Source organism: Cervus elaphus, chromosome 7 (assembly GCF_910594005.1).
Source record: "Cervus elaphus chromosome 7, mCerEla1.1, whole genome shotgun sequence".
In the NCBI taxonomy this organism is placed as follows: domain Eukaryota; kingdom Metazoa; phylum Chordata; class Mammalia; order Artiodactyla; family Cervidae; genus Cervus; species Cervus elaphus.
The window spans coordinates 16,791,588-16,803,657 of NC_057821.1; the positions used below are offsets into that span (position 1 = coordinate 16,791,588).

The 12,070-nt window shown below is 53.0% G+C and overlaps 1 protein-coding gene across 3 annotated transcripts in view; it reads right to left on the reverse strand.

The window, feature by feature from the left end:
* Positions 1-1,083: 1,083 nt before the first annotated feature.
* CCND3 (cyclin D3) overlaps positions 1,084-12,070 on the reverse strand; it is a 90,353-nt gene continuing 79,366 nt past the window's right edge. For 2 of the 3 annotated variants that reach the window (XM_043907438.1, XM_043907439.1), the window contains exons 2-5: positions 6,438-6,653; positions 3,353-3,512; positions 2,754-2,890; positions 1,084-2,276 (exon numbers count right to left, since the gene is read on the reverse strand). In XM_043907438.1, the coding sequence (XP_043763373.1) occupies positions 2,109-2,276; positions 2,754-2,890; positions 3,353-3,512; positions 6,438-6,608 (636 nt within the window). In that variant the 5' untranslated portion in view covers positions 6,609-6,653 and the 3' untranslated portion in view covers positions 1,084-2,108. Of the gene's footprint in view, positions 2,277-2,753; positions 2,891-3,352; positions 3,513-6,437; positions 6,654-7,562; positions 7,934-12,070 lie in introns of those variants that run through there. The other variant, XM_043907437.1, reaches the window with a different exon arrangement.

Below are 12,070 nucleotides of genomic sequence, written 5' to 3' on the forward strand. Positions count from 1 at the left end.
GGTTGTTCAAACACGAGAAGGTCTCAGATTGGTTGGAAGAGCTAGAAGAAAGCACCTAGAGGGAGGTGGAAATTCAGGATGAGAAAGGTCAGACCCTGGGTCACCACCAGACCAGCTCCCTTTCTAACTTTCTTAGCCAGTGAAAGCTTTCAACCAGGGGTTGGCAAACCAGGGTTGTGTATGCCTGTTTTCTTATAGTCCATGAGAGAAATGTGATTTTTACATCTTAAATGGTTGTCGGGGGAGGCAGAGAAGAAACAACAGTATTTTGTGATAGGGGAAGATTATTTGAAATTTAAATTTCAGTGTCCCTAAATAAAGTTTTATTGGGACACAGCCATACCCATCCACTTCCATGTTCTCTGCTTTCATTGCCACTGCAGCAGAGACCAGGGCCGTCTGGCTAGAACCCTGTTACTTGCTTTTGCAAATGAGTTTGTTCCAACCTAATTACTCTATTTGGTCATAAAGCAAATTTGATTTATATGCAATTTTGTCTTGAGACGCTAGATGAAAGCAAAAAACTACCCCCACTGAGCCAAGCCAGATGATACACAAAATGCACATCCCTCAGACCTGTGCCAGTGCCCCCAGCTCACCTTGTGGGTTGGCGCCACACCCTCATCTGGTGGCACAACCTGCCTTCCACATCCTTCCGACCTCCGCTTCCACAGCCAACTTCAGGTGTGTATTTTTCAAGATAAAGGGCCATATTTATTGCAGTGTGTGTTTCTTAGCCATTTAATGTGTAAAAACACTATCTTTAAAAAAAAAAAGTGTCCTTCATTAAGTATTTGAGTATTGTGTCTCAAGCCCCATTTTCCCATAAGCCATGTGGCTTTAATTGTGCAATTTTGCATGGTGCAGTGATTTTTAGAAATGCGCACATCAGGTTCTACAGCAGAACTTAGGATATCACAGGCAGAGACCATATGGCTCACAAAGCCTGAAGTATCTACTCTGGCCTAAGACAGAAAAGGTGTGACGACCTCTGCTCCAGACATTGATTTTTATCCTCTTTTACCCCATGCAGTCTAGAAATAGGCTTTCCCACAGACTGCCCTGTAATCCAAGAAGCCAAAGTCAGTTTTATTCCAGAATCTTTATTATAAAGGTAGCATGATGGTCCTCAGCCACCAGCCTGGACCTTGTGGCCTCAGGAAAGACCTGTGTTAACAGGGCCTGCCTCCCTCTCTGGACAAGGGGCTTGGTCATGGCCAGGTCATCCCCTGCTTCATTCCACAACGCCCCCCACTCCTGGGGGATGGGGCAGAGGGCCAAAGGGAGAGGAGGGCATGGCCCCACCCCAGGCATAGCAGCTCCTTGGCCACGAGATCCTCTAGCGAGTAGCAGAGGGGAGGAATACAGCAACCACCAGGGTTACCACCCCTGCGGCGGGGGGAGAAGGGCCCCACCGCACCCTCATACAGTTGTACTCAAAGTAATTAATAAATTAAAACAACTTCCTTCCGCACTGACACCCCCCTCCCCCCAATCACACAGGAGAAGCTGAGCAGAAAGCAAAGCGAGGAGGTTGGTTCCTGCCCCTGGACGGTGGCGGGGCCCCTCCCTAGGAGCAGCTAGGATTATGCAGGGCCTCCAAGTGCTCGGAGAGGGGATATCCATTCTTGCCCCTCACGCGTGTCTAGGACATCTGAGTCGTCTTCAGAAAGACCCCAATCCAAATGCAGTAATTAGGGAATCCCCTGGCGGTCCAGTGGTTAGGACTCCGAGCTTTCTCTGCCAGGGGCTCAGGTTCAATTTTGGCAGTTGAGAGCCCCAGAGATAAGGGAGCCCCTGGAAAGGAATGCTGGTACATGTGTTACACTTCAATGTCATCTCTGGCCAGCCCGGCCCGCCCCCAGGAGAGCTGAGCTGGCTGGGTGCAGGCAGGAGGAGGAGCCGGACTGGCCCCAGCCGTGGCCGGCCAGGCCCGTTAGTGCACACTGCAGGGATAGGTAGGACCTGACCCCTGTGGCTGGCGAGGGGCAAGGGGAAGGAGCCCCCTCAGGCTTCAGCTGTGGCATGATACCATTCCTGCAGCCAGGGAGGCGGGTGGCAGGGTCCCCTCCAGCTGTCCGCAGCCACTCGAGGGGGCCTCTCCAGGGCTACAGGTGGATGGCTGTGACGTCTGTGGGAGTGCTGGTCTGGCTGGGCCCCTGGCTGCTGGAGCCTCTGGGGGCTTTGGGTGCTGGGCTGGGAGAGGTCTGGGCGGCTTCCCTGAGGCTCTCCCTGAGGGCAGCTTCAATCTGCTCCTGACAGGCCCGCAGGCAGTCCTGGGGACAAGGGGGAATGGTGAGGAAGATCCGCTTCCCACCCCCGCCTCCCCCGCTCCCCCAGTATCTGGCAGCAGGTACAGGAGGACAGCTCCCAGCACACAGGGAAGTCTAGGGAGGTTAGGCCACAGCCCAACCCCAGGAATCAGCCTTCAGTTCTCAGAAACTGGCAAGAGGATGTGGCAAGAGGGTGTGAGAGCAGCCCAACATCTGACACTGAACCCCCCACCCCCACTCCTGCATACTGCTTAGCAAGAAAAGGGTACTCGGGGGCAGTGCCTTTCGGCCCACCCGCAACACTTGCTCTTCTCCAGACCAAGGCAGGAGATAAAAGACCACAGAAGCCGCAAAGGTGGGGCACTTGAAACCTGGAGTGGAGACCAGGTTGGGGGTGGCCCACAGCACCCTCTGCTGGAAGCTCAGGGGAAAGTGCTACCTTGTGAGCAGAGGCCGTTCGCCCAGCTGCCCAGCACTCACCACCTCAGTGCCTGTGATCCCTGCCAGCAGCTCCGTGAGCTCGTCCCCAGACGTGGAGCAAGCACCCAGGCCTTGCACTGCAGCGCCGATGCTGCCCGTGGCAATCATGGATGGCGGGTACATGGCAAAGGTGTAGTCTAGGAAAGAGAAGGGACTGTGAGGCAAGGATGAATACCAGCGTGCACCTTCTAATTCCTAGAAAGTGCCAGGCTGTCTGAATAGAGCATGGGTATACTGGGACACCCCGGCAGTGAGTGGTGTGAGACAGCAGCCGGGGAGAGGGTCAGGGTAGTAAGTGATCCAGGCCAGGAACCAGAGAGGGAATGGGTCTCTTCCTGGTATGGACACAAGGTTAAGAGACCTGGGTTCTATTCCCAGCTTAGTCACTAAGAGAGCCTGGGCAAGTCACTTCTCTCTAAGCCCTTGGTGTCCCCGAGATCCCAGACAACTCTGCTGCTTTTCCGTATTGATACTGGGGGCTCAGGGAGGATAGGATTTTCGCAAATTTTGAGGTTATAAACCAAATCTTCTAGTTCCCTCTCACCTTCCCAAGTCTTCTGATTTCCCTGGCTTGGCACATGTGTGTGTGGGACTCTTACCTGTAGCACAGAGGGCCAAAAAGGTCTGGGCGTGCTTCTTGACCAAGGCCTGTCGGTCGCGGGGCAGAGAAAGCCGGTGCAGAATCAGGGCCAGGAAATCATGGGCAATCACTGCGGCCAGGTCCCACTTGAGCTTCCCCAAGACCAGCACCTCCCAATCCTGGAGGAAGAGGGCGGGGTCAGTGGCTGAAGAAGGGAAGGGGAGGAAGTAAAGTGGAAGTCTCACAGGGAGCCAAGCCCATCACACTTGAAGGTCAAGACTCCAGGTCTGCTTCTGAACTTCAAGACTGGCACTGTGGAATGGGGAATCCAGGGCAGCGAATAGCTAAGGGCACTTGCCTTGAGCATCCATTGATCAACTTCCTAGATGCCAGAACTACATGCCTTACATAAATTGCCTCTTTTAATCCTGCTGGGTTATCTTTTTGGGGTACAACAGTCCAGGCCTTCTCTCGACTTCCTGCAAGACTGAGCAGGCCTCCAGTTGTGGTTCAAAGAAAAGTCTGCAGACCACCATCACCAGGAACTGGAGGCTCTTCTGGTGTGAAGCAGAAAGACTCCATAATCCCAAGGATTTGTGAAAGGGGAGATTGCTAGCCTCTGCCCCAACTCAGCATGCCCGCCAAGTCCACACCTCTTGAAGAAACTGGGGTGAGCATGAGGCCCTTCCTCCTCTGACACAGCCCCTGGGCCAGCCCCGAGGTTCCTCAAAGTGGAGGTTGCCCAACCCAACCCACATCCCCTTGGGGGGACACTGGGGTGGGGGGCTGAAATAGAGCAACCCATTCCACCTCTCTGGCTGAAACCCATAGGGCCTAGTGTCATTTGAGTCTCAGGGGGAGTCTCAAGTGGAGGTCAAGGCAGACAGGATGGGTCCAGGTGATCCCTGAGGGGCCAAACCATCTCTCCATTGGTCCCAGCCTCCCTACAACTGCTGGGTCCTGGAAGGAGACTGGGAGCCCCACCCAATCCACTCCTCTGGGGTTCCCAGCCCTGGCCCCATTTCTGAGTTGCACACAGGAGGATTTCTTCATTGTTTTATCTCAGGAAGGAACTCATGGGTTTGACCCCTTAGTGGAGTAGAAATGGCAACCCCACCCAATCTCTTTTCAGCCCCCTGTCACAGCTGCCCCTCTCCTGGCCCCCACCTAAGTGTCATGATCTTCAGCATCTGGCAAAGCCTCACAGAAATCAGCCTGGCCTGGAGCCAGAAGAAGTTGGGCAGAGAAGTTAGCATTCTACTCCCCATGCTTGTCCCAGGGGTCAAACTCCTAACTCAGAAGGCAAAGAAAAGCATCCAGCATCCAAGGAAACCATCTGAAAGGCAGCTCGGAGTCGGGAGGCATAGGGTCCTGCGTGGGGGGAGAGTGGCCACCCTACCCTCTTATCTGGGCAGCCCCTGAGAACCTCAGTCCTCACTTGACAGAGAACACACCCCTGGCAGCTTCCATCCCATCCCTAACTTCTTAGGCCACCTGAGCCCTAGAACACTTCATCACCCTCAGTGCAACACTGAGCCACGACCCTTCCTTCCTCCTCTGGGCCCCCACCTTCTCTGTGGCACAGGATTATTTGGACTGACTGGTCTCTGATGTCCCTTCCAACTCTGACCTAGGAAGTCATCGATCGGCGCGCTCCACCCCCAGCTCAGGCAGGGGGAGTGGGAGGAGAGGACTTTTGGCCTGTTCTGAAAAACTGCCCTCACATAAAGGCACACATCCCATGCTAATCTTTTCGCAAAAAGGACGTCCCCTTCCACCAGCCCAAACCCCTCCAGAAACATCTTGCTCTCTAGCCCTGGAAACCAGCTCCACCTTCAGACTTGCCCAAAACTACCAGATTCATCACAAAGAGCTGTGGAGCCTCCCAGATTCCCAACTCTGGCCTCCTACTCCCATCTCCGAGAGCTACTTGGCAGGAAGAGGAATCCCGTTCCCCGACAAGCAGCACTCAGGGGCCCCAGTACCCTGGCTTTCCTGGCCAGCCAATCACAGCAGCCAGCACGCTGCCCTCCTCCCCGGGAGATGGGGCCCAGAGACGCCTCTCGGGTCAAGAGAAGACTCGACCGCTGTAGAGCAAGGTGGAGGAAGGTGCCAGCTCACCCCTCTCCCCTGGGTCCCCCAGGAGATGATCTGCACGCCCCCAAATAACCTCTTCCAGATCCAAGCAACTCCCCACCTCCTCTCCAGGCTCAGTGGGGAAAGAGAACCATGACTCCCCTGCCCTGCCTCGGGAAGAACCCAGCCCAAGTTCCCAGCAAGAGGCCCAGGGAGCCACTTCCCAAACCACAGGAGTGACAGCAGCTCCCCACAGGGTTATGAAAGACCTTGGTCAGGGTGGGTGGGCCGGGGAGAGGGCATCATTATCACATCGGAAGCAGCTGCAGTTCAGCCCCAGTCTGTGCCTCAGCACTGGCCTTTGGCTAAAGGGGAAAAGATGATTCCACCAGGCCTGAAGCAGCTGCTTCTGAGAGCAGAGTTTCTCAGGGTGAGACTAGGGAATGGAGGATGAGGGAAGGAGCTGGTTCTCCTGGGATATAAAAGGAAGGAAGGAAGCAAAGTGGGATTGAACTCCTCAGCCCTTCCTTACAGCAGCTGGGGCCTGGCTTTAATCGGCTCTGGGAGGCTTTTTGATCACAAAGTCCACACACTGGGAGACAAGACTCAACCAGGGCGGCCCCTTCCCCCACATGAAGCACATTCCACTCCCCCACTCCAGTGGGGGTGCACAGGCATGTCCTGCTGCTGCCAATAAATAACTCATGCTGGCTGTGTAAACCCAGAGGCAAAGTACTAGTGAGTGTAGACATGCAGTTTGACTTGTTGCTATCTGGGGGAGAGACCAGGAAGGAGTGGCACCCCCTGGAGGTCAAGACAAGGGGATCTGGTTCATGCTGGCAGGGCAAGCCTGAACTGGGGCTACCCTGACCATCACACCACACTGCCCCATCTTTTGCAAAAGAAAAAAAAAAAAAGCTGCTACCCTGCCCAGGAGCAGGAAGCCTCCGGAGGTCTTAGCTTTGCTCTTCCTGGTAAGGGAGGAAGGAGGCAGGGGGTGCTGGGGGGTGGGGAGGGTATGCACGCACCCGCAGCTGGCGGGGAGAGACAGAGTGGTCGGTGTAGATGCACAGTTTTTCGATGGTCAGGGGCGTCGTCTCGCGCAGCTTGGAGGCCAGTAGCATGCAGACCGCACCCAGGAGCTGCAACTGCGCCTTTCGGGTGGGGACGCAGGACAGGTAGCGATCCAGGTAGTTCATGGCCAGGGGGAAGACTTCCTCTTCACAGCGCTGCTCCTCACACACCTGAGGGAGGGCGCACAGTCACTTCGGGGGCAGAAGCTTAGGAAACGCAGCAGCAACTAAAGGCGGTGGGGGGGGGGGGCGGTGCGGTGCGCTGAAGGGAAGTGGAATGGGGAGCAAGACACGGGAGGGGGTAGGTGTACTCGCAGTGACAAGGACTAACACGCAGGATGCGCCTTCCCCAAGGTGACACCCTCCCACTTCCTCTGCGGGGCCTCCTTTCCCCGGGGGGGGGGGGGGGGGGGCGGGGAGCGGGATACGCCAGAGGCTCCCTTCCTTCAGGAATCCAAACTGAGGCTGATCCCCACCTCCGGATACCGAGGGTGAGGGGTTCGGAAAAGTCACCCATAGGAGCCAGAGAACTGGGACCTTACCCCCATTACTGCCACCCAGCGCACACACCCAAAAGGAAGGGAGGAGACTCCAGCGGCTGCCTCCCGCACTTTTCATTTCCCTGACGGCCGGAACAGCGCGCCACCCCCACCGGCTTCCCCGCCAGAACCCCCGCGACACACACGAGGAGCCGGCTCTGCGGCGGGGGCGGCCGGGCCCAGGGTTTTCCAGTCTCGCTCTCCCGAGAAGACCGGGCGTGTAATGGGGGGAGATTTTTGAGAGAAGTCAGAGGCGAGAGGGTGGCCCTCGCCCCGCTTTCCCGGCCCGAAGACAGGGTTATTTGGGGGTGCCAAACGTCTGGCGGTCAGGGTCAGGGTCAGAGAAGGGCAAGAAAAAGACAGCACGGAGGCAGCCGGCTAAGGGCGCGCGAGTGAAAAGTCCAGGCCCCGGCGATCTGCGCCACAGAAACATCTTGCTGATTGTTGCTGAGGACCAGGATGTCCCGACAGGGCGGCCCCGGGATGTCCGGAGCTCGGGACGCGGGGGTGACGGGGGAGGGGAGACCCGCCCGGGCGGTACCTCCAGCATCCAGTACGCCAGCATCTTCCGCATGTGCGGCTTGATCTCCCTCTGCACACACTGGAAGTAAGAGGCGCGGGGCACGTAGCGCTCCTCCAGGCGGAGCAAGCTCTGCAGGACACGCTGGTCCCCTAGCAGCCGCGGGTCCGGCCCGGCCCGGGGCGCGTGCCGAGTGCCCTCGCAGCACAGCAGCTCCATCCTCCGGCAGCGCGCGGGCAGGGCGGGAGTGCGGGCTCGGGAGCCAGAACGCAGGCGGCGGGCCGGAGAGCGCGGGGCGCGGGACTGTGGCGCTGGCGCTGGCGCTGGCGCTGGCACTGAGCGGCCGAGCCTCAGCCCGCCCCCGCCGCCGCGCGCGCGCCGCTCCCCTGACAGGCGCCCCGCCCCTCGCGACCGAGTAGCAACCGTGGAATGCTCAGACGTCGCGACGCTCCGGGGGCGGGGCCTCCGGCGCCCGGACGGAAAGGGCTGGCGGGCGCTCCCCCTCCCCCGGGGCGACCGCATTGGTCGGCTGGGCGCGGGCCGCCGGCTTCCGGGCGCTCCGGATCCTTCTGACCACCCGGTGGTAGAGGAGTGTGCTTTGGGGGTGGGCCTCTCCCCGCTCCCCCCCACCTCCGAGCCCTTCCATTTTTGCTTCTCCCGACTCCAGTCGCCCCCAAAGGTTATTCATTCATTCGTCAAACCCTACTTCACCCGCTGCTTGCTCTAGGGAATGTAAATAATAACAAAATGGCTAGATCTTAGGTGAGACTGGTCTGAGCACTTATGAAAATCTTAATGAAGAAGCTGTGGGTTAGGTCTTATACTGATTTTGCAGTTGAGAGAACTGAAGCAGTAACTATAATAATAGTTCGTCTGCGGCAGAGCTAGGATTGTGAAGCCGACGGTCCGCCTCCAGAATCTCTGCTCTACCCCGTGGCTACTTAAACTAATCCCCGAACCAGCAACATCTGCATCGCCTGAGAGCCGGTCAGAAAAGCAGAACCTCAGGCCCATCCCATGACCTACTTGATCAAAATCTGCCTTTAACAAGATCCCTGGTGATTGCTGTACATATTAAAGTGTGAGAAGACACAGTCCTAAATCCGCAAGCTTGAGAACTTCAACAGGGCAGGGCAGAAGGGGCAAGGATTCAAGGCCTCACCTTGTCTGTCATTAAGTCAGCTGTGTGGCCTTGGACAAACCCTGACGTTGGCCTTAGTTTCCGTGTGAGGAAATGATGGGCGGAGAAATTAGCTCCTTTCTGGAGGAGTTTCTTGCTCAGATTTTATCAAATCTTCCAGGGGCCACTTTTACCTCCCAAGCTTTGGGACTTTGCAGTGTCTCCAAAGCTGGATTCTGCGTGACCCAGGAGGCAAACACACCACAAGCCTCCAGGAATGCTCCAAACGGCAGGAGGCCATGGGGATCCCTGCCACTCCTGGGGTCCTCCAAGGAGGCGAGACACTTAGGAAGTGAGTTACTAGAGAAATGACACTCTATAGAAAGAGATCAGTCCTGCGCTAAGCATTGTCCCAATGAATTGTTCTTTTTTATACATTTTTTGTTGTTTGCATACCATGGAAATATTCAATGCATTGTAGAAGACAGAAAATACCAACGTCACGCAAGAAAGTAAACAGTAAGTACAGGCAGTTTCACCATCCAGATTGTTGTTGTCCTTCAATCACTAAGTCGTGTCCAACTCTTTGGGACCCCATGGACTGCAGCATGCCAGGCTTCCCTGTGCTTCACTATCTCCCAGAGTTTGCTCAAATTCATGTCCATTGAATCAGTGATGCCATCCAACCATCTCATCCTCTGTTGTCCCCTTCTCCTCCAGCCCTCAATCTTTCCAGCATTAGGGTCTTTTCCAGTGAGTCGGCTCCTTGCATCAGCTGGCCAGATAACTCTTTAAAATGACACTGTTTATTTTTCTAAAATTGTTCTATAAATAAATGTATTTTTAAGAATGACATTATTGCAAACTATTTTGTAAGCTGTTTTTTTTCCCATGAAAAAGTATACTGTCAGCACTTTTCCATCTCATTAAATATTCTATAACTTTTTAAAATAACTACCTAGTAAACCATTAAGTGAATATAGCATAATGTATTTCACCAAAGCTGTATTATTGGAAATTTAGGTAGTTTCTAGTTCCTCCCTATTAGAAATAATACTGTAAAATATTTTTGTGGTAGTATTTTTGTGCACACTCATGATTATTTCTAGAAGTGAATTAATTTCTAGAAGTGAAATTTCTCAATCTGAAGTTATGAAACATTCTAAGGCTTTTGATACAGTTCTTATTACCAAATTTCCCTGCTGAAAGGCTGAACCAAACTAATGAACAAACATTAGATTAAAAAAAAAAAAAAAAAACTACCAACTGGCAAGATGAAAAGTGACTTATTAGTAATGTGTATAAATTTTTAAATTCAAGAGTTCTTGTTGTATCAGTGTGAATGTGGGCTGTGTACCTTCTCTGATCTTGTAAGTCGTCTACTCCTGTCTTCAAAAATACAAGCAAGAAGTTTCTTGAGCTAACTAATCATTGCATTGCACTCTTTTGTTAAAGAGAACAGTGTATTTAAAATTATGAAAATTAGATATGAAGTTAAGGGGAGGCAAACATGTTGAAGCGTACAGGGCTTTTAGGGTGCAGAGGACTAAAAACATAGCTTTTGAAGTTAGTACATAACCAAAAACCAGTTCTGTCCTGGATGTTTCTTTACTTTCAGAATTATTGAGTAGGACTGTTCTGTTAAGAAGATGGTGCATCTTTGATGAGGGAGTAAATCATTTTTTCCCCCATAAGTATACTATTATTTCCCCCCATTTTATAGAAAGGGAAACCAGTACTTTAAAGAGGCTAAATAATTTGCCCAAGGTCACAAAGCTTATGTGGTCAAGCCTAGATACAATCTAGTGAGTCTGGCTGGAGAATCCATGCTCTTAACTACTTTATTCTACTGCCTCTTGTGCTGATCTATAAAGGCAAATTGATTTATTAGTTGTTGATTTAGTGAGGAAGGGGCACAGAAACTATCCAGTCCTGGAAGCTTGGGAGTGAGCCTGCACCCTGGGGAAGGGGGCTCCTGGTGAGCTGGGCATTTTGAAGGATACCTCTGCCTCGCCCTTGACTGGGATTGACATGCCCAGAGCAGAGTCATCTGGGACCTCAGGCCGAGATCAGATATAAGCCAGCTGGCTGTCCCCCATGGAGGCAGGTGAGCTCAGTGCCAGGCCAGGGCAGAGGAGTTCCTGGAGGGTTGGCTTATCTGCCTGGGAACTTCACCAAGCACCTCCATCTTAAAGGAACAGGGGCTCCCCTCATTTTTTATAAAAGAAGGGGGAAAAAAAAGACAAAGCACTGACCAGGGCCAATATGGGGAGGAGTTTCTGCCCAGGTGCATTCAATTAGAACAAGTTGCTCAATGAAATGGCAAATGAGAGGAGGGGTGGGAATGGAATGTCACAAGCCAGATGAAAAGCCCCAAGGAGGAAGGAAACAATGCTTTCTTCCTCTTCTTCCTTCTCCCACTCCTCCTCCTCTTCAGCATTGAAATGTCCCCCTCCTAGAACTAAGGGGGTGAACAAGGTGATGGGTGAGGCCCATCACCCCACGGGCTACATTCTATGGGACTCAGTTACCTTCGGACCCATTCAGATGACAGGTAGAGAGGCGAGGCCGCCTGGGTGGGGCCTGGGGCAAGTCTGCTTGCCTTCAAAGCTGGGGCTTACCTTTTCTTTCTTTTTTTTTTTTTATTATTTTTTATTTTTTTACCTTTTCTTTTTTTGTTCAATGAGAATAAGAATAGTTTCAGCCGCAAAGGGGTTCTGAGGACTAAACAGGCAGAAAGCATCTTGCCTGTGCCTGGCCCATTGAATGCCTATGAGCCTTCAAAGATGGTAGTTTGTTGTTGCCATTAATATCTTTCCCTCTCTTAAGGAGTACCCTTTACTCTATGAACATACGCCCAGAACTCCTCAGAGAAAAGTAAAAGTTTGAGCAGCAGAAGCCATCCTTCTAGAATGGCAGCTCCATTACATTTCACAGTGTAAATAAAGTGAGTGGTCAAGGGGACGGTGACGAACACTGGAGGGCTTGAGGCCACATCACTCTGTCCCTCCACCGACCCTGGCTGTGTGACTTTGGGCAAACTGTACCACCTTTCTGTGCCTTAGTTTCCTTTTCTGAAAACAATAATGACAGTAATGAAATTGTGCTTCTGTTGCATGGTTCTGTTGCTAAGCAAGCCTGCTGGGTTTTGTAGTTAAGCAAACCTGCTTTCTTGAGTGATCATTAACTTACAGGGGTCTCCTATACTTTTTTCTCTACTTACAATCCCCTAGTGGGATTAACTTTTTTAATTACTTGCTTTGTCCCTTGACTCTGTCTCTATGAGTAATACCTCCCCTTTGAGTGGCTAGAAGGATGGAATGCACTTATTCGTGTGAAACACATAAAACAGTGCCTGGCATGTGGTGAGCCATTTTTAAAAAGTTCATTGTGATTGTGGTACTTAGAG